The following is a 23,075-nucleotide window of genomic DNA, read 5'->3' on the forward strand; positions in this document are numbered from 1 at the left end:
AGTGATGTACTGGGCTGTACACACTACCCTCTGTAGCCCATTGCGGTCGGATGCAGAGCAGTTGCCATACCAAGCGGTGATGCAACCAGTCAGGATGCTCTCGATGGTGCAGCTCACAGGCGGCTGGTGGCACCTTAATTGGGGAGGACGGGCTCATAGTAATTTCTGGAACGGAATAGATGGAATGGTATCAAACACATCAAACATATGGTTTCCATGTATTTGATACCATTCCATTTACTCCATTCCAGCCATTATTATGAGCCGTCCTCCCCTCAGCAGCCTCCTGGGGTGTAGCTGTATAACTTTTTGAGGATCTGAGGGCCCATGCCAAATCTTTTCAGCTTCCTGAGAGGGAAGGGGCGTTGTGTTTGGACCATGGTAGGTCCTTAGTGATGTGGACACCAAGGAACTCGAAGCTCTTGACCTTCTCCACTACAGCCCCGTCGATGTGAATGGGGGCGTGCTCGGCCCACCTTTTCCTGTAGTCCACGATCAGCTCCTTTGTCTTGCTCACGTTGAGGGAGAGGTTGTTGTCCTGGCACCACACTGCCAGGTCTCTGACTATAGGCTGTCTCATCGTCGTCGGTGATCAGGCCTACCACCGCCGTGTCGTCGGCAAACTTAATGATGGTGTTGTAGTCGTGCATGGCCACGCAGTCGTGTGTGAAACAGGGAGTACAGGAGGGGACTAATCACACACCCGAGGGGCCCCCGTGTTGAGGATCAGCGTTTTTTTGTGTACGGGTGGTCCCGGGGATCGAACCCACTACCTTGGCGTTAAAAGCGCCGTGCTCTACCAGCTGAGCTACAGAGGACCACCTAGGGGCAGCCCATCAGGAAGTCCAGGATCCAGTTGCAGAGGGAGTTGTTCAGAAGGTTATTACATACTACTAGAGCCACACACACACACACACACATACACACGCACACACACACAAGTCTATTTCAGTTTATTTTATTTTATTGTCCAGCAGTTTAAAAATGATTTCACAGAATAGGATTTCGGGGTGCATTATGTTCCATAAAGGTTGTTATAGTGATTTTTCATTTCACAAGTAGTAGTTATTACATATTTTTAGAATGGAATTGATTGATGAACATTTATGTTAAATTTGATCCACTGTATGTTTATTACACAGTATATGCCTAAGCCTACTCTTCCAGAAGACATTTACATTACATTTTAGTCATTTAGCAGACGCTCTTATCCAGAGCGACTTACAGTTAGTGAGTGCATACATTATTTTATTTTTATATTTTCATACTGGCCCCCCATGGGAATCAAACCCACAACCCTGGCGTTGCAAACGCCATGCTCTACCAACTGAGCTACATCCCTACTAGCTACAAGACTATGCAGTAAGGCCATGGCTGCCCTCCTATCGTCAACAATATGTAACAAACAAACGTTTGAAGTTGACATGTTGCACACATTACATATATCAAGTGTCTGGAGGTGACCCGTCATATAACAACTGATCAAAACTGTAAATTCAGATAAGTAGAAAATTGGGCTGTAGGACTGTATGACGTCTCCAGGAAATAGCTCACAATCGCTGCAGCCATTGGTCAATTGTCTGCCTTTCAAACGAGCACATTGAGGAGTTTTTATTGGATCCGTCTGCTGTCGGTCAGCCTGAAAGCATCAAAAGGGGCGGGAAGTTTGGTACTGGTGTAGCTTTCTCGGCGGTTCCAGTAGCAGATTGATTAACAAAATTGGTCACGGGCTATTACAGGGGCTAGCGACACTTCTTAATTTTTTTTAAGAGTATTGTGAAGAAGGGAGATGCTCGATATATGGCTGAGGGAGAACTATACAAGTTATGTAGGGTGATGAACCTCTGAACATGGTAAGGTAATTTTCAAACTAGCATAGCTTCATCATCACATCACCATTTGATTTAGCTAACGACGTTACCGTTAACTAACGTTAGCCAGTTGGCTTGATATCCCATTATCTTCGAGCTAACTCACGTTAAATAGTTTATGCCGTTCTAATACAAGCTAACGAGACATTAATACAAATACGAAGTTCTGTTGGATTGTATTGTTTCAATTGTCGACATGGATTAATTTGGCTAATGTTAACCTGTCTTGTTAAACAGTTGGCTACATATCACTTGTTTGCTCGAGACTAGCTAACTGGGAAAAATACTATTTTCACGCACTTCGGTCCCGAAATGCAGATTAGGAGACTGAGGTTACGGTTAGCTAGCGAAAATGCTCTAATTTACTACGAAAATGACTTTGTATCTTAGTGCCGTGAAGAGGGTTTCTCAAACTCTGTCATTTGGGGGGGGGTACACACGTTTTGGTTTTTGCCCTAGCACTACACAGCTGATTCAAATAATCCAAGTTTGATGAGTTGGTTATTTGGAATCCGCTGTGTGGTGCTAGGGCAAAAACCAAAACGTGCACCCAGGGAGGAGCCAAGGACCCAGTTTGGGAAACCATGCCCTAGCTAACGTTAACTCACTAGGTAGTTTAATTAGCATGTACCATAGCTAGCTAACAACTGGGTATTGTCTGTAAATAGCTAGGCTAACTAGCACAGTCCAGGTCTCTGGGTGAGCTGTGATTCGCTTGCTAGCTAGCAGCAAACATACTAGAAGTCGCCTTAGACAAAGATAACCGGAAAAATCTTCACGTGCGTCACTTGCTGGAATTTAAACCAATATAAAATTGCACGAGCCTAAACAAATATGAAAATTGTTGCAGGTTAACTCTACATGTGGGCTATCTTGAGGAACGTAACTAGCTCTATACATGTCGGTATTTTTCAGATCCATCAATCAGCATTGGTGTAGTTGCCTACATAGAACGTTGATTTGCATCATCATGTAGCTTCGCATGGGTGGCCTGGAACTTTGCAGGCGTTTCTGAAGACATCTCGAATCAGCTAAACGAGAAGACACCAGGATGACCAATCAAGAGAAGATGGAATTGGACCTCGAAATCCCATCTTCACTAGTTCAGAGTGAAGGACAACTGAGACGTTCCAACAGCGCCCCAATGATAAATGGCTTAAGGTTTTTAGAAAAAGTCTTTATTCTCACTTGTATCACTCTGCACCTCGCATACGTTCTGACTTGAGATCTAGTCATTCAAACTGCATGGCTGTTGCAACTACCTTCTCTGCTGTGAGGAGTGTGGACAATTCAGTCATGCAACAGCAAACCAGCAGAGTTAACAGGGCCACCAGTCTCTCGAGATCAGGCTGAGTCGGTAGTATAATACTCTGACACTCAGAGCATTGTAGTCAAAGTGTGTCCCAAATGGCATCCTATTCCCTATATAGTGCACTTATTTTGACCAGAGCCCTATGGCACCCTATTCCTTACATTGCACTACTTTGGTCAAAAGTAGTGCACTATATAGGGTGCCATTTGGGACACCAAAGTGGTGGTGTTAATTTGTCTGTCCTTTTCTAGTGACAATTCCCAGGTGTTCCAGAGCGAGTTTCTATGCAGCAGGAGAAACAGCACCGCTGTTGGCAACCGCCCTAATATAGTATGGAAATGAAGAGTATAATCAAAATAATATGCATTGTACTCTTACTAAGTAGTATCTTATAGACTGGGTGATTAATTGAAGTCCATCTCTTTCTCTCTCACACACACGCAGGTCCCTTCATCGCCCATTCGCGTCCCCAGCACGAGGCTTCATCAGCTCAAACAGGTAAGTACGACTGCAGCGCACACTCGTTAGCCCAAGCTATTATTTTAGCTGCTCGGCATGTCAGACCCTTATCTGTGACTGCGAAACCTGTCAAACTAATTTCCCCCCGCAAGGCCGCATTCAGTCTTCACCAAGGTCCGGAGGGCCGCACTTAAAATGTGTGAAAAATTGACCTCTAACCATCTAGTTTTTGTTTTAATTACTGTTAGCAAGCTGGACAGAGAAGAGACTATATAACTGACTGCTGGACAGAGAAGAGACTATAAATGCAGGTCCATTATCATTTCTATAGTTTAGATTTGGTTTTAGTAATTTCAATGTCTAAATGGCACCTTATTCCCGATATAGTGCACTATTTCAGAGCTCACGGTCTCAGCGCAGTCTGATTTTGTAATAGTCTCCAACTCTTGACTAGACTAAGACACCATAATATCAGACTCACCAACATCATGTCTATGCTTCCTACAGGAGGAAGGTGTGGATGTGATGAACAGAGAAACTGCCCATGAACGGTAAGACTCATGCATTGAGGCCAGCTAGTGGGTGATGAAATTCAGTTTATTGGCCTTCAAGACGTTAAGGCATTTATTTATGAACCACTCTCTCTGTCATATGATATTGTATACTTTGTCAATAACTGTGATTGTCATTGGCTCGACCCTTTCAGGAAAAAAGCTTGTGGTTTGTTTAGATGTATTTCTTGTCCACCACAGGGAGGTTCAAGCAGCCATGCAGATTAGCCAGTCCTGGGAGGAGAGTCTGAGCCTGGTGAGGAATGATGACGCTCCCATGGTAACAAGGAGAGTTCCTCTCCCACAAACAGTAGGCCTACGCGCTCCACCATTTGAGGCTCTCACCACTTCAGCATTCATGTAATTGGGCAGTGCATTAGCATGTAAGATTACTTTGGCTTCATCCCAAATGGCACCCTATTGCCTACATAGTTCACTGCTTTTGACCAGAACCCTGTGGGCCCTGGTCAAAACTAAAGTAGTGCACTAAATGAAGAAGAGTGCCATTTGTGACGCAGACTTTCAGTTTGTGCATTTGGTTTGATGGGCTACCTCCCCATTGTGGCCATGGCCAGTGAGAGCTCCTCTCTTTTGTAGGGGGTGTGGCCCAATAACATGCTAGAGCCAACATTCTCTGAAGAACAGAATCAGTTGGTAGTATAGTACTCATCCAACCACCCTATAGTAGAATGAATGGTGTTACGTTTATGCTGATTACAATTTTGCTTGTGCTACCCCAACCCCACAGAGCGACAATGACTTTGAGAAATCTGCATCATCGTCTCCAAAGCGGATCGACTTTGTGCCCGTGTCCCCAGCTCCATCCCCTACTAGAGGGATAGGGAAGAAGGTATATATTGTGCATCCACTGCAACTCTTGTACTGATGCCTGGTAGATGGAACCAGAACTGTATCTCTGGCAGAGAGTCCTGGCTAATCATATTTTCCTCTCCAATGAGCAGCAGTGCTTCTCCCCTTCATTGCAAATCCTGGTGAGCAGCAACGGCCTATCCCCCAGCCCTATACCTAGCCCAACTCGACGCTTCGGGTGAGTGCACTGACTAGGGCTAGCTCTGATCACTGACAACTCCCATTCATAGTCATACACCACATTGCCATTACACTATTGATCAGGTTGATTAGTGAGTCACCTATAAATGTAACCTCACGTTGTCTGTCGTCTCTAGCCGGCGGAGCCAAAGCCCCATTAACTGCATCAGGCCCAGCATCCTGGGATCCATCAAACGTAAAGGTGGGTCAACCCTTATGTATTCTTTCACAGGTCAAAAGGCTTTGTTAATGCCACATGCGTACACAGCGTGTACAACACATTAACAACACCTGACACATTAAGAACACCTGCTCCTGTTCTAGATCAGCTTTAATATTGCATATTGTGGCTTCTAGCAATGAAATTGTCTGCATCATTTCCAATCCACCATATATATTTATGTAAATATATTTATTTTAAATATATTTCCCCCTAACCCTACCACCCCTCTAATTGGAGTAAACTAATGGACAACAATACTTCGGCTCCTACTTCCAGCTTATACAGAACACCTGCTCTTTCCGTGGCATAGACTGACCAGGTGAAAGCTATGATCCCTTATTGGTGTACTTGTTAAATCCACTTCAATCAGAGTAGATGAAGGGGAGGAGGCAGTTCTAAAGAAGGATTTTAAAGTCTTGAGACATGATTTGTGTATGTGTGCAATTCAGAGGGTGAATGGGCAAGAAAATATTAACAGTAAGTGCCTTTGAATGGGGTATGGTATTAGGTGCCAGGTGCACTGGTTTGTGTCAAGAACTGCAACGCTGCTGGGTTTTTTATGCTCAACATTTTCCCATGTGTATCAAGAATAATCCACCACCCAGCCAACTTGACACAACTGTGGGAAGCATTGGAGTCAGCATGGGCCAGCATCCCTGTGGAACGCTTTCGACACCTTTTTAGAGTCCATGCCCTGACGAATTGGGGCTGTTTTGAGGTCAAAGGGGAGGGTGCGCAACTCCGTATTAGGAAGGTGTTCTTAATGTTTTGTATACTTGTTGTGTCCCTCATGCATGCATAGAGTGAATTCGGACAGTATTCAGACCCCTTCCCCTTTTCCACCTTTTTGTTACGTTACAGCTTTATTCTAAAATTAAATAAAAATTTTCCCTCAATCTACACGCAATACCCCATAATGATAAAAACAGAAATACCTAATTTACATAAGTACTCAGACCACTTGCTATGATACTCGAAATTGAGCTCAGGTGCATCCTGTTTCCATTGATTGTCCTTGAGACGTTTCTACAACTTCATTGGAGTCCACCTGTGGTAAATTCAATTGATTGGACATGACTTGGAAAGGCACATACCTGTCTATATAAGGTCCCACAGTTGACAGTGCATGTCAGAGCAAAAACCAAGCCATGAGGTTAAGGGAATTGTCCGTAGAGCTCCAAGACAGGATTGTGTTGAGGCACAGATCTGGGGAAGGGTACCATAAAATGTCTGCAGCATTGAATGTCTCCAAGAACACAATGGCTTCCATCATTCTTAAATGGAAGAAGTTTGGAGCCACCAACTTTTCCTAGAGCTGGCCGCCTGGCCAAACTGAGACTCAGACCATGACTAACAAGATTCTCTGGTCTAATAAAACCAAGATTGAACTCTTTGGCCTGAATGCCAAGCATCATCTGGAGGAAACCTTGCACCATCCCTACGGTGAAGCATGGTGGCAGCAGCATGTTGTGGGGATTTTTTTCAGCGGCATGGATTGGGAGACTGCTCCGTTCATCTTTCCCTTGATCCTGACTAAAGTACAGAGATCCTTGATGAAAACCTGCTCAGGACCTCAGACTGGGAGCGAAGGTTCACCTTCCAACAGAACAGTGACCCTAAGCACACAGCCAAGACAACGCAGGAGTGGCTTTGGGACAAGTGTCTGAATGTCCTTGCGTGGCCCAGCCAGATCCCGGACTTGAACCCAATCGAACATCTCTGGCGAGACCTGAAAATAGCTGTGCAGCGACGCTCCCCATCCAACCTGACAGAGCTTGAGAGGATCTGCAGAGAAGAATGGGAGAATCTCCCCAAATACAGGTGTGCCAAGCTTGTAGCGTCATACCCAAGAAGACTCGAGGCTGTAATCGCTGCCAAAGGTGCTTCAACAAAGTACTGAATAAAGGTCTGAATACTTATGTAAATGAGATTGAGATATATATATCTCAATCACACACACTACCGTTGAAAGTTTGGGGTCACTTAGAAATGTCCTTGTTTTCAAAAGAAAAGCAATTTTTTGGTCCATTAAAATAACATCAAATTGATCAGAAATACAGTGTAGACATTATTAATGTTGTAAATGGCTATTGTTTTTTTTAAATGGAATATCTACATAGGCGTACAGAGGCCCATTATCAGCAACCATCAGTCCTGTGTTCCAATGGCACGTTGTTTGCTAATCCAAGTTTCTCATTTTAAAAGGCTAATTGATCATTAGAAAACCCTTTTGCAATTATGTTAGCACAGCTGGAAACTGTTGTGCTGATTTTAAAGAAGCAATAAAACTGGTGTTTCTTGAGACTAGTTGAGTATCTGGAGCATCAGCAATTGTGGGTTCGATTACAGGCTAAAAATGGCCAGAAACAAAGAACTTACTTCTGAAACTCATCAGTCTATTCTTGTTCTGAGAAATGAAGGCTATTCCATGCGAGAAATAGCCAAGAAACTGAAGATCTTGTACAACGCTGTGTACTACTCTCGTCACAGAACAGCGCAAACTGAGAGAATGCCAAGAGTGTGCAAAGCTGTCATCAAGGCAAAGGGTGGCTATTTGAAGAATCTCAACTATTAAATATATTTTGATTTGTTGAACACTTTTTTTTTTTTTTTGGTTACTACATGATTCCATGTTTCATAGTTTTGATGTCTTCACTATTGTACAATGTAAAAATAAAAACCCTTGAATGAGGTGTTAACAAACTTTTTACTGGTAGCGTATGTGTGTGCATATTATGTTTTTGCTTTGTCATTATGGGGTATTGTATGTAGATTGGGGGGGGAACAATTTAATCCATTTTAGAATACGGCTAACTTAACAATGTGGAAAAAGTCAAGGGGTCTGAATTTTTTCCGAATGCACTGTACATAAATGCATCAGCCCCTTTAACTGTTGGAAGTTTGGAGCTTAAGGTGAAAGAGGGCATTTTGTGAGTTGGTGTTTTATGTCCTATGGATGTTGGTTCTCTATTGATGACCTGTCTGCCTTGTCTTCTGTAGGGGAGATGATGGAGACGGAGAGCCAGCCAAAGAGGCTCTTCCAGGGGACCACTACCATTCTGTCCTCTGACGTGCTCGTGCCCCAAGTCCAACTGCCAGACTTCACCTCCTGGTGAGTGTTCCTCAGACTTGATCAAAGCTACCACTGCATGTTTAGCATTGTCTGCCAATGGTCTCTTGCCAAGACTATTTGTTTCACAAGTTGAACATTTTCAGTTCCCTCTCTGCCACTAGGCTAAACCTTGCACCTCCATAAAATGAGCAGAATCCCAATGCGACCCACTGTCATTGAATATCTAACAGTTTGCTTGCTGAAATGGGTCTTCTCCTCTCACCAGTCTCTCTCCGCTGGACGGCAGCCTCAGCAGTGTGGGTTCTTCCACTGGCTCGCCATCCAAGATGGAGGGAATTTCTGAGTCTCCTTCCTCCAGCAACTCTCCCTTCAACCCCCTCCAGGACCACTCCCCAAAATGAACAAGGGAACGTGAGACTAAACAAGAGTGAAGGCACAAAATCCACCAACTGTACGACCCCCCCCCCCCCCCCCCCCCATCCCATCACTTTGCTTTTGTTAATGTGGGAATCCCTTCCCGTGCTGTTTGCTTTCGCTACGCTGTTTGCTAGGGGAGGAGAGTCTAGGTGTGTTTGCATTGAAAGGAAACCAAAGCCCTGGATGTGAGCTGTGGACACACCATGCTGTAGTAGACTAGTGAGATGCTAAGAGAACAGCAGCTAGATATGGATCCTTTACATGGTGCTGCTTAGCCCCACAGTGATCAGAACAGCCACGTTGTCTACCCTGCATCACATCACTGTCAGCTTCCAGCCCCATCCCCTACATCCCTTCCAGCAACACACTGGGGGGACTGAGCACTGGATGGAGAATGACTGCTGAGATGTGGAGAAAGATGCTCACTAAGTCAGTTTTCCTGTTTTTCTTTTTGAAAACACATTCTCCAAGCATTTTTGGTGTATGTGCACAAAATTGTCTGCAGGTCTTGTATGAATGAAAGGATTTAACTTATTGTTTTTCCCGCTTAGTTTTGTAAGTATGTACATTTTTCATGTCAATGTATCATTATTAGTTTTATAGGTTTGTGATTGGCTGAGAGATGAAGGCAGACACAGGGCTTCAACAGCGAACTGACAATTCTCTCAAGGGAGTGGAGTGGAAATGCTATGATCTTACTACTCTTCCAGGGGTGTGAATATGGCGATCTACTAATAATATGGTGGCTATCTACTTGTACTGAAAGAGGAATAGTTTTCAGTATATATCCTCAGTAGTAACCTAGATGTGGGGTATCGTTCTGGTTAATTTTCTGCTTTTGGATTTGATGTCCCCCCTCTGGCATGATGTAACTATATATAGTTGCCAGTGGGTTGGGTCATGGCCACCCATCATCCCTTCAGATTTCACTAGGAAGGGAACAGGGTAAGGGGGGGGGGGGGGGGGCACTGTCAGGATTGGAACACTACAGACTGGGATCTCTGAATACTGTGTCTGCCTGGATATTTCTGTAGACATGCAGGATGTGCAACCAAATTAGTTTTGACTTCTTTAGCTTTTAGGAGAAAATATTTGTTTTCATGTTTTGAAGCCACTTTATGTAAATTAAATGGAGTTTTTTTTTCTTTCTAGCTCACCCTATTCTCCCTGTATACTCTGCTTTAGGATGAGCACAATGCGGTAGTGGACAGAACAACATGGTGCCATTCAGTGAGTGGTGTTATGTTCGTCTACTGTGGTCAACATTTGGCATAAAATATTTTAGTGCAAATTGTCACTGGATTGGTTGGTTATGAATAACATTGGCAATGAACATTTCATAAGTAATACCAAAGATTCAGGGAACTGTAAAGGCAAACTTCAGTTTTACACTGACAAATGCATTTTAAGGCCACTGTAAAACATTTGGCTAAGTAATTTCAGTTCAACTTGTTAGAATGATCTCTTAAATTGATGTTTTAAATTGATGTTTTCCCCTCGTACAGTGTATGGCGTCTTACAAAGGGAGTGGGAGACTCGTGCAAGAGTGATTGTAATCCTTGATATATTTTTAAATGGTAAATGAAACTGTGTTAGAAATACTGAATGTATTTTTCTTTAAGAAAAAGTGCAAGCTGGTCGATCAGGTGTGCTTGCACTGCTGTCAACATAATTGGTGTGTTGTGATTAGTTTGTCAAATGTTTTTATCCTGTACATTTGAATTAGTCTGGGGCACGAGATGGGCAAAGTAAATGAAGTGTATATGTACGTGATGGGAGGATTGTAGACTTAGACCGCTTGCCAAAGCCTTTTCATTTCAACAGGAGGGTAAATAAATAGTCTATTTCCATTCAATGACTGATGTTCTAGTTTTGTGTTGGCAATGTTTCACATCTTTTGTTTTTTTGGCCTCTTCATAATGCTTTGAATTTACAATTTGTCAGAACAGTGAAGTTTTTATTGAACCTTTTAACAGGGAGTCAAGCAGAGAAGTCTATTTTGCAGATGAGCCTTGTGAAATGATGCAAATATTGATGTGTACACAATCATAGAAAAACATTCAGTAAAAAGGTCCTCAGACTTGAGTTGACCGAGCACAGGGTTCCCCAGCCGAATTTGGCCCACAAGTGGTTTTATTTGGTCCCCCAAGTTGAGGGGGAAAAAGTGTTAGTTTAGACAGACTAAACACCCGGAAATCAGCTCCATGTGATTAAGTGAAATCTGTTCCCAAGTATTCCCATGCATAATGGAGATAAACTTGATTGTATACAAATGTACGCAAGGTTTGAAATGATTGTTTTAGTCAAACATCTGTTTGGGCTTCTTGTGGTCAATTTGCCAACTACAAATAATTTGTAATTATGTTCCGGTCCCCCCCGACCATCCGCTCAAGAAAATAAATCTGTCCGCGGCTGAATCAAGTTGATGATCCCTATCCTAGAGGCACCAATTCATCAATTTTTTTTGCCTTGGAGATTATTCCACAAGTAAGGTGCAAAAAAACTAAAAGCTGATTTAAAACTCCGGGGTGGCTCTCGTATGTCTGCAAGTTAACAATGAAGCAGGTACGTCAAAGTCTATGTAGGAGGGAGTTGTTGCTGCCCATTTTCCCAAGCTTCCAGTCACTTGTGGACCCCTCATCACTGGCTCACAAGTGCTGAGTAGGTGAACTGATCAAACTAGGATAAAGAGATCGGCTGACTACTGATCTTGTGCTGATTCAAGACTTTATTAGGCATTTGATGGAACATTGACATTGTACAGCAAGTAAACCGATGTCTTTCATAAGATGACATTTCCTTTGGTCACATTTTAAACCTTTTTGTATTGTATATTGTGGCTGGAAAAGTAACACTTCCATTCAGATAAGTATCCACACATGCATGTAACTGCATTTAGTCAGCGATTCAGTCAATACAAGCTACAAAAGAGTACATTGTTTTATTCTAAGTGGACAACAATAATATTAAGATGTGGTTACAGGTGAAGACCATAACAAAAGCTTTTCAATTACTTAAAGCTGCAATATGTAACTTTTGGGTGACCTGACCAAATTCACAAATGTGAGTTATAGCTCTGTCACTCATTGAAATGAAGTGGTAGATCTGTTCTGTGTGCTATTTCTATGCTTCCCATTCTTAAGTTTAGTTTGAGTCTTAATTTAGGTTTTGTATACCAGCTTCAAACAGCTGAAAATATATTTCACAGCGGTTTCGATGGAACAATGATTCTCTACACATTGCTTTTGTCAAAAACAAATTAGGCGAACTATTCAGATTTTTGCAACCAGGAAATGGCGGAGCGATTTCTGCATATTGCACCTTTAATATGTACAGTGGGGAAAACAAGTATTTGATACACTGCCGATTTTGCAGGTTTTCCTACTTAAAGCATGTAGAGGTCTGTAATTTTTATCATAGGTACACTTCAACTGTGAGAGACGGAATCTAAAACAAAAATCCAGAAAATCACATTGTATGATTTTTAAGTAATTCATTTGCATTTTATTGCATGACATTAGCATTTGATACATCAGAAAAGCAGAACTTAATATTTGGTACAGAAACCTTTGTTTGCAATTACAGAGATCATACGTTTCCTGTAGGTCTTGACCAGGTTTGCACACACTGCAGCAGGGATTTTGGCCCACTCCTCCATACAGACCTTCTCCAGATCCTTCAGGTTTCGGGGCTGTTGCTGGGCAATACGGACTTTCAGCTCCCTAAAAATATTTTCTATTGGGTTCAGGTCTGGAGACTGGCTAGGCCACTCCAGGACCTTGAGATGCTTCTTACGGAGCCACTCCTTAGTTGCCCTGGCTGTGTGTTTCGGGTCGTTGTCATGCTGGAAGACCCAGCCATGACCCATCTTCAATGCTCTTACTGAGGGAATGAGGTTGTTGGCCAAGATCTCACGATACATGGCCCCATCCATCCTCCCCTCAATACGGTGCAGTAGTCCTGTCTCCTTTGCAGAAAAGCATCCCCAAAGAATGATGTTTCCACCTCCATGCTTTACGGTTGGGATGGTGTTCTTGGGGTTATACTCATCCTTCTTCTTCCTCCAAACACAGCGAGTGGAGTTTAGACCAAAAAGCTCTATTTTTGTCTCATCAGACCACATGACCTTCTCCCATTCCTCCTCTGGATCATCCAGATGGTCATTGGCAAACTTCAGACGGGCCTGGACATGCACTGGCTTGAGCAGGGGGACCTTGCGTGCGCTGCAGGATTTTAATCCATGACGGCGTAGTGTGTTACTAATGGTTTTCTTTGAGACTGTGGTCCCAGCTCTCTTCAGGTCATTGACCAGGTCCTGCCGTGTAGTTCTGGGCTGATCCCTCACCTTCCTCATGATCATTGATGCCCCACGAGGTGAGATCTTGCATGGAGCCCCAGACCGAGGGTGATTGACCGTCATCTTGAACTTCCATTTTCTAATAATTGCGCCAACACTTGTTGCCTTCTCACCAAGCTGCTTGCCTATTGTCCTGTAGCCCATCCCAGCCTTGTGCAGGTCTACAATTTTATCCCTGATGTCTTTACACAGCTCTCTGGTCTTGGCCATTGTGGAGAGGTTGGAGTCTGTTTGATTGAGTGTGTGGACAGGTGTCTTTTATACAGGTAACGAGTTCAAACAGGTGCAGTTAATACAGGTAATGAGTGGAGAACAGAAGGGCTTCTTAAAGAAAAACTAACAGGTCTGTGAGAGCCGGAATTCTTACTGGTTGGTTGGTGATCAAATACTTATGTCATGCAATAAAATGCAAATTAATTACTTAAAAATCATACAATGTGATTTTCTGGATTTTTGTTTTAGATTCCGTCTCTCACAGTTGAAGTGTACCTATGATAAAATTTACAGACCTCTACATGCTTTGTAAGTAGGAACACCTGCAAAATCGGCAGTGTATCAAATACTTGTTCTCCCCACTGTACATGAAATCACATTTAACTTCAAGTTGCCCTAATGTGTAACAGCAAATCGCCAACTTTCAACTCAACTTTACCATTGTCTGTTACATAATGGCCATGGAACTCCACACAGACAGACGCGGGATATGAAGTCAAACACTTAATTTAATGACCCCCATGTTTTTATACAAACCCTTCCTCCCATGGCAGCAGACCCACACAATGCCCTCCTCCAGAATGTTATTTATGTGCCCATTGCATCAGAGGTCTCTTGCATTGTATCAGGTCAGTATTATGTTTTTATTTCAAAACAATTAAATGTATGTTTTTGGGGCAGAGGGAGGGGGAATTGACCAGATACCCCATCCCCCACCCCCTAAACACTACCCTTTCAAGCATGTAGTTGCCTTGGGTGACAATGTTCTCTTCTCTTCTGTATCTTCTCCACATTCTCTTACCAGCCCCCATAGCACTTCATGTACGCAGGATAACCATTGTAAGAAGACCTGTAACACAGGCAAACTGAATCAATTCCCAGCAGGAGTATGCTCCAGCAGTATCGCACACGGAATGGATAGAACAAGAGTAATCGAAGCAAACCCAGTAGTCTAGTTTAGAGTGTACTACTTTTGACCAGGGCCTATCGGCCTCTGGTCAAATGTAGTGCACTATATAGGGAATAGGGTGCCATTTGGGACGCTGATCACAACAACATGTGGATCCCATGAAGTATTATCAATTCATATCCATTGAAATTGGTGATAAAATGAAACACTGCGAGCATGCAATTGTTCATCAAGGGTTTGCTCTTTCCCCTTGGCTCACCTAGAACGTAAGCAGCTACAAGTTTCTTGGTAACACTTAAGTGGAGGTAGACAGGCACGGTGGATTCTTGCTCCCCCAGGGTTGGCAGCATGAGGGCAGCCATACACACCAGCCCCAACAGCACCGTCAGCAGGCTGGGCCCCCCAGACTGAGAGCGGCTCTCTGTACAACACACACACACACCATAACAATCCACTGCTCTCACTTGATCACTCCTCACTTGTATTGGTGTCTGACGCCATCTAGTGTCAGGACAATATAATGGCATGTGGTGCTTCCACCATTTCAGTTACTTCACCTAAACAACAAATGTAGCCTACATAATGTTGGCTAATATATTTTGGGTCTCAGCATACATAACGTACTTAACAGGTATCGATAGCTAAGTTTGGGCGAGATATCCCTTTTCAGCGGCCACTCATACTCCTACCTGTCTGGAAGGTGGTCTGCTCAAAGAACACGCTGTCGGCCAGCTGTTCCTTCATCTGTCGATCCTCCTCCTGGGGCCGGGGGCTGGGGGGCTCCTGGGCAGCCGAGGGCCTCAGAGTGGCCGTCACCTCCTTTCTGCCCAGGGCCTTCCTCTGGCTCTGCTCAGACACCTGCAGCCGGAACTTATCAGACACCCCATAGTGACAGGCCCGCACATCTTTGTGTCGAATCACTCTGAGAACACAGACAGGAAAACACAAGGGAAAGATACAAATATTTGAATGGAATGACTGCATTTTCAAAGCAGAAGCTTGCTTCCGATGAAATCATTCTCTATTAATATTGCTTGGTATTTCATAATTTGCACTCATGAATATCATGTCCTTCATTAATATGCCTTAAACGGAGAGTAACTGACAGTCCTAGTTATGACATGTAATAGTAAGCTTATTACTCACATGTCAACACAGCACTGTGGCTTGACGGCTCCGGTGGCATCCACCACAGTATACTTGTTTGGCGCTGTGCATAGCACTGACCGAGAACAGAAACCGTGAATGAGTGGTGTATATGCTACAGTATCAATGTGGTTCTCTTGACTCCTTAATTAATGGCTAAAATGGTTCTTATATCAATACCTTGTTATCTTGAAACCAAATGTTTTATTTACCTTTGAACTTGAGGGCGAACTCATAGGGGTTGTAGAGGGTGAGAACCTGCTTGTGGGAGGTCTGCTCGTCCGCGTAGAAGACAAGCTCTGTGGGGAACACGAACACGGGAAGGCTTCCTTCCACTAGCTCAGGCTGTCCACTCTGCTGCTGCATTGGCTCCAGCTGAGCTCGCTCCCCTGTCCCTTTCTCTCGTCCTCTGTGTCTGGCAGGGTCCTCTCTCTGGAAGCTCTGCAGGTGTGTCTGGCAGGGCCCTCTCTCTGGAAGCTCTGCAGGTGTGTCTGGCAGGGCCCTCTCTCTGGAAGCTCTGCAGGTGTGTAACCTCCCCTCAGGTGCAGATGGCCCTTCCCACTCACCCTCAGCTCCTTAGCAGCATAACGCAGTGCTGCACCCTGGTAAACAACAACAGTCTCAGTGGTGAGACTTCATTCCAACCAAGTACACCACAGATGAATGACTAATTGTGTATACAGTTATATATGATGGTAAATATTTATATTTTTTATCCAAATGTCATCCTTTTATTAACTTTTCATGTAATATGATAAGGGAGACTGTAGTAATTGATAGTTTGATGTCAGGACCTTACCAATGCCAGGACCTGTGTACAATACAATGAGCACACCTCAAGATTAAAGCATTTGTTGTGTGGCCACATAAACGTATTTTCATTTGATTTGAAATGGCAACAATCTGTAAATATTAGTCTGTATGTAAATAGTATCTTAATAATAGCCTATTGATGGGGGTGGGTGTTGGGGCTGATACAGTAGCTTAAAATCTGCAGTAGGCCAATATGGATTCTCTCTTTCAATAACAAAGCTAGTTGGATTCTGCCTCAACGTGGCTAATCACGTGAACATGTTTTGTTTACTTGGACAATTTCAGAACTGGACGAAACCAATCCCGGTGTGAAATTGTTTCACAATATTTTTAAATTTCTGTAATAACGCACCAGAGGACAAAATATCGACTAAGTGATTAATTAAATTATTAACACAGAAAACTTAACTGTAGTTAGGTACTTATTGTTCAAAAATATGTAACTGTTAGCAGAACAGCAACATTTTAAACAATAATCTTAGCTAGCTAACTAGCTAATTTACAAATCCAAAGGTAACGTTACATAGGACATTTTACGAGCTAGCTAAGTAGCTGACTAAATATATTGCACTCCAGTCAATCCATGCTTGTGACGTGTTGCTGATTAATGCCAAATTATGTTTGTCTTGCTAACTAGAATTGCAAGCTAGTTAGCTAGTAACATAACAAAGTAGTTAGATAGCTGGTTGAGTGGTGAACGCTTTCCAACTTGACAGTACACCAGATGTTTATATAGCTAACGTTACGTAACGTACACCATGATCTGCCAAATAACGTTAGCCATCAAAACAAAGACGCATTAACGTTAGCTAGCAAGCTAACCTCACTGGCAACCGTAGCTATTATTTTGGTGACAGGCTAGCTAGCTAGCTGACAGAAGCCATGTCATTCAAAAAATGACATCTGTATCTGAATAATTCATAGGAATTGTTGCAAATAAAAGCGTTTTACCTTGTTGTCGTTAATTTGTGGGGGTATTGTTTTGGAGAGCCCACCCTGTTTTCTGTCGTTATTTTCTTTGTCAATACTGCAGGTTACGCTGTGAATGCTGGGATATTGGAGGGCGAAGGAATTCTGCCAGAGTAGATTCACTACGTCATCAGTTCTTCTTCTTCTTCTTCTTCTTCTTCTTCAGTGGGGTTTTCGGCGGTTGGCATCCAACGTTATGGTGCATTACTGCCATCTACCGTACTGGAGTGTGGGCCAGAGACAGGGATAAACTAAATCCTACCTGCCAACCCAGTTTCTCTTAAAAAAGACAACAAAATATGTGATACTATATCTAATGACGTTCTACTCAATATACTATTTAAACTACGTCATCAGTGTTCTTACCATGACATTATGGAGTATGGACTTCCTTCTTCTTCAATGAGGTTTAACGGCGGTTGGCATCCAATTTGTTGCATTACCGCCACCTACTAGACTGGAGTTCAACTCCCTTATCTTCCTACCATCTAGCACTACACTCACACCTTCAACACTACAACTAATAATTATCCCCACCCTTCTCCACTGTTTAAATACACTCACTCCTACCTCATGCCCTCAACCTGAATTGATGGGACATCACTACTTAATACTCCCTGTAACTCTTCTGCTGTCAAGTCTCGCACACCCAAATATCTCTCTGCAGCTGCCACCACCACCTCAATTTTCTTCGATTTGCGTTCCATCCCTGCAGTACAATTAATAACCATTGCTATAAACGCTAAAAATCCAATCTTGCTGAACCATATATCACTTTTTGGTTTACCCCTCTGTACTGGTACATCTCTACTACTCACACCATTTCTCTCAGGATCCCTCCCCCTTGACCCATCTTCCTCTACTTTCTTCACTGCCTCCGCATATGACAACTTCTTCTCTACTCTTATCCTGGATACCTCAACCTGCTTCTCTCGCACTGGACATGTCTGATCCCCAGGTCCATGGCCACCCCTACAATTAGCACACACCACCACTTTCCCCACTGCTTCACACTCCTTTGTCTCGTGCCCTTCTGCACACTTCTCACACCTTGGAATCTCCCTCCTACACACTGCTGCCACATGCCCATAAGTTTGACACCTGTAACATCTTAAGGTATTTGGCACATATGCTCGCACTGGGTAACTTATATATCCTAACCTCACTTTCTCAGGCAAAGACTCAACTTCAAAACTCAAAAGAACAGACAATGACTCTTCTGTTTCCCCACTCTCGCCACCCTTTTACGTCGCACCAAACGACGAGCATCACACACACCGGGAATCTTCTCCTTCAGTTGATCCACTTTTACATTCACTGCTACTCCAGTAATCACTCCTCTCAATGGCGCCCTTTTCTTAAGAGTGAAACAATTCACAATTCTTTCCCCCATTTGTTTAACTCTGAGCGCCTTCTCCCTCTGCCTAACAGAAACACAAACAATTAACACTAGACCACTACTGGTTACCCTCACCGATTCCACTTTACCCAACGCTCTTTTCACCCATCTTGAAACCACAATTGGATCAGCCAAAAGGCAAGGATCCATTTTTTCCACAAACTTCACTCCTACTGTCACAGACTCATCTTTATCCTGAACCACTGTGCAATCCTCAGGCTCCGAGTACTTCACCACACCTTCCACCTCCGATACATCACCCTCATTCACTTCCATTTCTACTCCTGTCTTCAGCTCACTTTGCTTACATTTCCTACCACTCTTCTTTAACAAACCTTCCCTTTTTCCCGCCATTTGTAACTGACTCAAACTCACAATCTTCCTCCATCTCTCTCTTAGACCTCTGCCTCTCTTTTCCCCTCCATTCCTCCTCATTCATCCAAGTATACGTCTCCTTATGATAATACTACATTTCTCCAAACCTATATCTGTTTCTTGCCTTCTATAAGGACTCCATTTTCCCCCTCCTTTCCCTTCCGGCGTCTATTCTATCCTCGGCCTTGACCTCTTCATTGCACTCCTCTTCTGATCCGCTGTTCTCCTCTCCTGAATCAACATCGTCTTCCGATCCCTCATCCGAGCTGTTATCCTCACTATCATCGGGACTTACTCCCTTTCCAACTGCTCGTCTTTTCGCTGAAGACGCCATGCTCCACCCCTCAGTCGGTCCTCAGGCTAGCGTGGTGTTTTTGTCTCTCCCACGACGTTATTCCTCTCTCCTAAAGCGTCCCCTTCCATGGAGTATGGACACTGTACTTACTGTTAAAGCCACTTTAAATAAAATTGGAATGTGTCAACTGGGCAAGACTTGACTCCTTGACTTAATCATGTCAAGCACTATTTTTCTTGATTGAATTAGTTCATTGCATTCTTTTGTTGCATGATGTCATGTGGCTGGACCACATGGTCTACAAAGACCCTCAGAGCAGGCCTAGATTCAGTTAACTCTTGACAAAGTCTGAAAGCTTACTCAGTACTGGTGCAATTATAATACTAATACTATAATATATATATCTTAAAGTCACATTATTTTCTTTAATAACAACCTTTATATATATTGGTTGTTACACTCTAGAACACTTGTGCAGTGCACAAATTATTCTGAACAGGTGACAGGTCCATGCACCTGTCAATGTGCCTGCATTGATATGTAAATGTTGATTAAATAATAGTTAGGCAAAATAATAAATAGTAGGCTAGTGGTAACATGATAATACCACCATTAACATGTTCTGCTCTACTGTATTATACATATTTTATAGGCCAGGGATGAAAACAATCAACATTTGTGTTCAACAATATAGAGAGTAAACAAATATCAAATGTTTTATTAATTGAGACATATTGAAACATCAGGCCTGCATAATGTATTGTAAACTGTTCATAAACTCTGTAGCCTATAAAGCTATCAGTGATTGTTATGCAAGATTGCTCACTTCCTGTAACCAATAAAAGGATCTACCGTAAACCTGCATGTAAATGTACAGGCAGCTATCACAGCAGTTTCTTTTACGCCTGCTTCGTTTAGGTTAATGACAGCAAGACGGCAAACCAACCCTCCCTCTCTGTCATATTCAGCCAAGTACGCTAGTCCCTAGTTAACACAGCCACAAAGTCAGATTCCACAGCCACAAAGTCAAAATTGGCAACAAAAAAAGCTTTTTGGTCTTCATTTAAGGTTAGGGTTAGGCATAAGGGTAGCAGTGTGGTAAGGTTAGGTAAATCAAATTGTAAGAAGATAAATTGTAAAAATGGGCGGGGTTTAGCCATAATTATGACTTTGTGGCTATGTTAACTAGTGACGACCCAAACAGGCAGAGGGTCGGACGCTGCATGATATGTCCCTTATCAAAAAAAAAAAAAGGTCTAGCCTTGATTGCAAGGTTTTGGTAAACAGTGTGCTCCTACTGTCTTTAAAACGTGTTCAACAGAAATTACACAACGATTCCCAAGTAACAGACCAACATAAGGAGCCATGATGAGGCGCAGCAGAACATTGACTTTCGTGCAAGCAGACATTCGCACTGGACCTTTTGCATTTTGCAATATGGCGCTTCGAGGTGCTGCTTGCACAGACGAGATAAACATGGAGGGGAAAGTGGAAGGGAAGGCACGAATATTATTAAAATCGTACGGTGAGGCGACTCTCTCGCACCCTCCCCCACCAAGACAGCAAAACGGGAACGGGGGGGGGGGCGGTCGTCCTTTATGTTCAGCTAGCCATACCACTAATCCATACTCGCAAATTATGAGGTCATATTGCTTTTTGAGTATATGTTCTATGTATGTGAAGTCATTACAACGTTATACTATGCAGAATAGAATGGCCATATCATCAATATTTGTATTAATGTATCTTCTTGCAACAGTACATGGATCCCCTCTCTGAATGATCCTCTGCTTAGTAGAACAGAAGCGAGAAAACCATCTCGACCTCATTATTACATATTTATGCACGGCAGGGAGTGGCCACTGTGGTCAGGCTCAACCAATACGATCGCAGCGGTGGAAGGAAGGCGTTTCACTCTATTCGGAAGAGAACTTCTCTAACAGCGCTAACCCAGCAGTGCTTAGGAAAGGCAGATAGAGTCAGGCAGCGGCAAGGGGTGGCTGTACGACTCTCTTTTGAGGGGGGGTCTGATTATTACAAAAAAATATACACACATATATGCATGCCCTGGCCGCAAGATAGGTCATATGACGATAATAGGTATTTTAGAAAGCATATAGCTATATATATCTATACATTTAAGATGCCTATTTTACTTTTCCTGATAGACACGTCCGCTTCTATGAATCAGCGCACTTATTTGGGTACGACGTATCTGGACATTGCTAAAGGCGCGGTTGAGATCTTTATGAAGGTAAAGAATAATTTTACCCCGATTTTTTTCAGCTTACTATTTGCCTTGATAGAGTTGAGGGTCCCTTTGACATATTCAGTCGAAATTAACATGTATTGTTTCGTTTTCTTTAACAGCTGCGTGCCCGAGACCCTGCTAGTAGAGGCGACAGGTACATGCTAGTTACATTCGATGATCCACCATACGGAGTTAAGGTAAATAAATACTGTTAAATTGTTTTATATGTGATTAAGGCGCGGATATTTTGCTGACAGTGAGACTTTACTGTCCCTCTGGTTTGTAGCTGCGGGTTGGGCGGCCTCCCGGTGGCGAAAACGGCACATTTTTGTAAAAAATACCCGCAGACCGGTGCAGCGCTGCCTCTGAACATGGCGGACATTTTGCTTTTGTGTTGGGAAAGCTCTCGGGCGCTGAGATGGAGGCGGAGAGTTATATTATCTATGGTGACGTCTCTATTTATGTGGGCTAACTCATCCTGGATTGGTCAACTGGCCTGCACCTCTTCTCGAGCCCTCCTCTTGCATCGGTTCTGTGGCTGAACTCCATGCACTCGCATTGGCCAATGTGGACTGGGCGACTCAAACTTATTTGATTTGATAAAACCCCCTTTATCATAGAAAATGATAATGTTCACACGACACTCAATATTTTCATCTAAATCTGAGTTTACACCATAAGGCGCCCATTCTGTAGTTTACACTATCATAACTTCATAATGATCAAATGCCCTTATAAAGTGCCAACATCAACCTCCCCCAGTCTGTTTACACACCATCCTTTCCCAATGGTCCTAGCTATTCGAGATCCTTGGGACATCCATACCCACCCAATGAAGTTGAGATTTAAAATGGTTAATGTAAAGGTTAAAGTTTAGGGTTAGGGTAGGGTTTAGGGTAGGGACGTCCCAAGGATCCCTATTAGCGCTGGCCATTTCTCAATGCCCCCACCCTCAGCCTTTCACTCGTAGTATAAACAGGACCCCTTTTCGTACTATAAACAGGGCCTTCTCAAATGGAATAAAACATCCCAACCCATGCCAATAATTAAGCAACAGGCAGAGGCAGCAGGCTGTAATGTTTGCATAATCAAATCAAATCAAATTGTATCAAATCAAATTTCATGTAACAATGTGGCATAGACACATAAGCACATAAGACTCCTGCCTTATTGTGGTCATAGACTGTGCTCTCTGCCACCACCGTGCAAGCGGTACCGGTGCACCAAGTCTGGAACCAACAGGACCCTGAACAGCTTCTACCCCCAAGCCATAAGACTGCTAAATAGTTAGTTAAATAGTTAACCAATAGCTATCCGGACTATCTGCATTGACCCTTTTGCACTAACTATTTTTTACTCATCACATACGCTGCTGTTACTGTTTATTATCT

The 23,075-nt window shown here is 43.2% G+C and overlaps 3 protein-coding genes across 6 annotated transcripts in view; 2 read left to right on the forward strand and 1 right to left on the reverse strand.

The window, feature by feature from the left end:
- Nucleotides 1-1,677: 1,677 nt before the first annotated feature.
- LOC311104772 (P2R1A-PPP2R2A-interacting phosphatase regulator 1-like) lies at nucleotides 1,678-10,806 on the forward strand. 2 transcript variants are annotated; one of them, XM_084146675.1, is made up of 11 exons: nucleotides 1,678-1,853; nucleotides 2,787-3,032; nucleotides 3,435-3,513; nucleotides 3,628-3,681; nucleotides 4,150-4,193; nucleotides 4,395-4,449; nucleotides 4,942-5,043; nucleotides 5,156-5,241; nucleotides 5,381-5,445; nucleotides 8,467-8,578; nucleotides 8,805-10,806. In XM_084146675.1, exons 2-11 carry the CDS (start codon nucleotides 2,923-2,925, stop codon nucleotides 8,938-8,940), a joined length of 843 nt encoding a protein of 280 aa, XP_084002801.1. In that variant the 5' UTR covers nucleotides 1,678-1,853; nucleotides 2,787-2,922; the 3' UTR covers nucleotides 8,941-10,806. The 2 variants fall into 2 exon arrangements, with proteins under 2 accessions (XP_084002801.1, XP_084002800.1); XM_084146674.1 differs by lacking the exon at nucleotides 1,678-1,853 and having other exon boundaries at nucleotides 2,825-3,032; nucleotides 4,395-4,473.
- Nucleotides 10,807-11,666: 860 nt separating this feature from the next.
- mospd1 (motile sperm domain containing 1) lies at nucleotides 11,667-17,442 on the reverse strand. Of its 2 annotated transcripts, XR_014610192.1 has the most exons (7): nucleotides 17,347-17,442; nucleotides 15,795-16,184; nucleotides 15,583-15,658; nucleotides 15,126-15,358; nucleotides 14,696-14,857; nucleotides 13,848-14,376; nucleotides 11,667-12,358 (listed from the first exon to the last, which is right to left on the reverse strand). XR_014610192.1 is itself a non-coding variant. In XM_084146785.1 (6 exons), exons 2-6 carry the CDS (start codon nucleotides 15,946-15,948, stop codon nucleotides 14,345-14,347), a joined length of 657 nt encoding a protein of 218 aa, XP_084002911.1. In that variant the 5' UTR covers nucleotides 15,949-16,184; nucleotides 17,347-17,442; the 3' UTR covers nucleotides 11,667-14,344. The 2 variants fall into 2 exon arrangements, 1 of the variants encoding a protein (XP_084002911.1); XM_084146785.1 differs by having other exon boundaries at nucleotides 11,667-14,376.
- A 3,952-nt stretch (nucleotides 17,443-21,394) lies between these two features.
- The window catches only part of LOC311104848 (integrator complex subunit 6-like), a 29,152-nt gene continuing 27,471 nt past the window's right edge, over nucleotides 21,395-23,075 (forward strand). For both annotated transcript variants that reach the window (XM_084146787.1, XM_084146786.1), the window contains exons 1-2: nucleotides 21,395-21,687; nucleotides 21,804-21,881. In XM_084146787.1, the coding sequence (XP_084002913.1) occupies nucleotides 21,496-21,687; nucleotides 21,804-21,881 (270 nt within the window). In that variant the 5' untranslated portion in view covers nucleotides 21,395-21,495. The remainder of the gene's footprint in view (nucleotides 21,688-21,803; nucleotides 21,882-23,075) is intronic.

The sequence above is a fragment of the Coregonus lavaretus genome (genome assembly GCF_964263955.1).
Source record: "Coregonus lavaretus genome assembly, chromosome: 29".
NCBI classification, from domain to species: Eukaryota; Metazoa; Chordata; class Actinopteri; order Salmoniformes; family Salmonidae; genus Coregonus; species Coregonus lavaretus.

Coding starts and splice junctions, on each gene's coding strand:
- LOC311104772 (XM_084146674.1), top strand. CDS start 2,923: ATGACCAATCAAGAGAAGATGGAATTGGACCTCGAAATCCCATCTTCA. Junction 3,033..3,434: donor CCAATGATAAATGGCTTAAG/GTTTTTAGAAAA, acceptor GTCCTTTTCTAG/TGACAATTCCCAGGTGTTCC. Junction 8,579..8,804: donor CTGCCAGACTTCACCTCCTG/GTGAGTGTTCCT, acceptor TCCTCTCACCAG/TCTCTCTCCGCTGGACGGCA.
- mospd1 (XM_084146785.1), bottom strand. CDS start 15,948: ATGCAGCAGCAGAGTGGACAGCCTGAGCTAGTGGAAGGAAGCCTTCCC. Junction 15,359..15,582: donor CCACAGTGCTGTGTTGACAT/GTGAGTAATAAG, acceptor CTGTGTTCTCAG/AGTGATTCGACACAAAGATG. Junction 14,377..14,695: donor TGTAGCTGCTTACGTTCTAG/GTGAGCCAAGGG, acceptor CCTGTGTTACAG/GTCTTCTTACAATGGTTATC.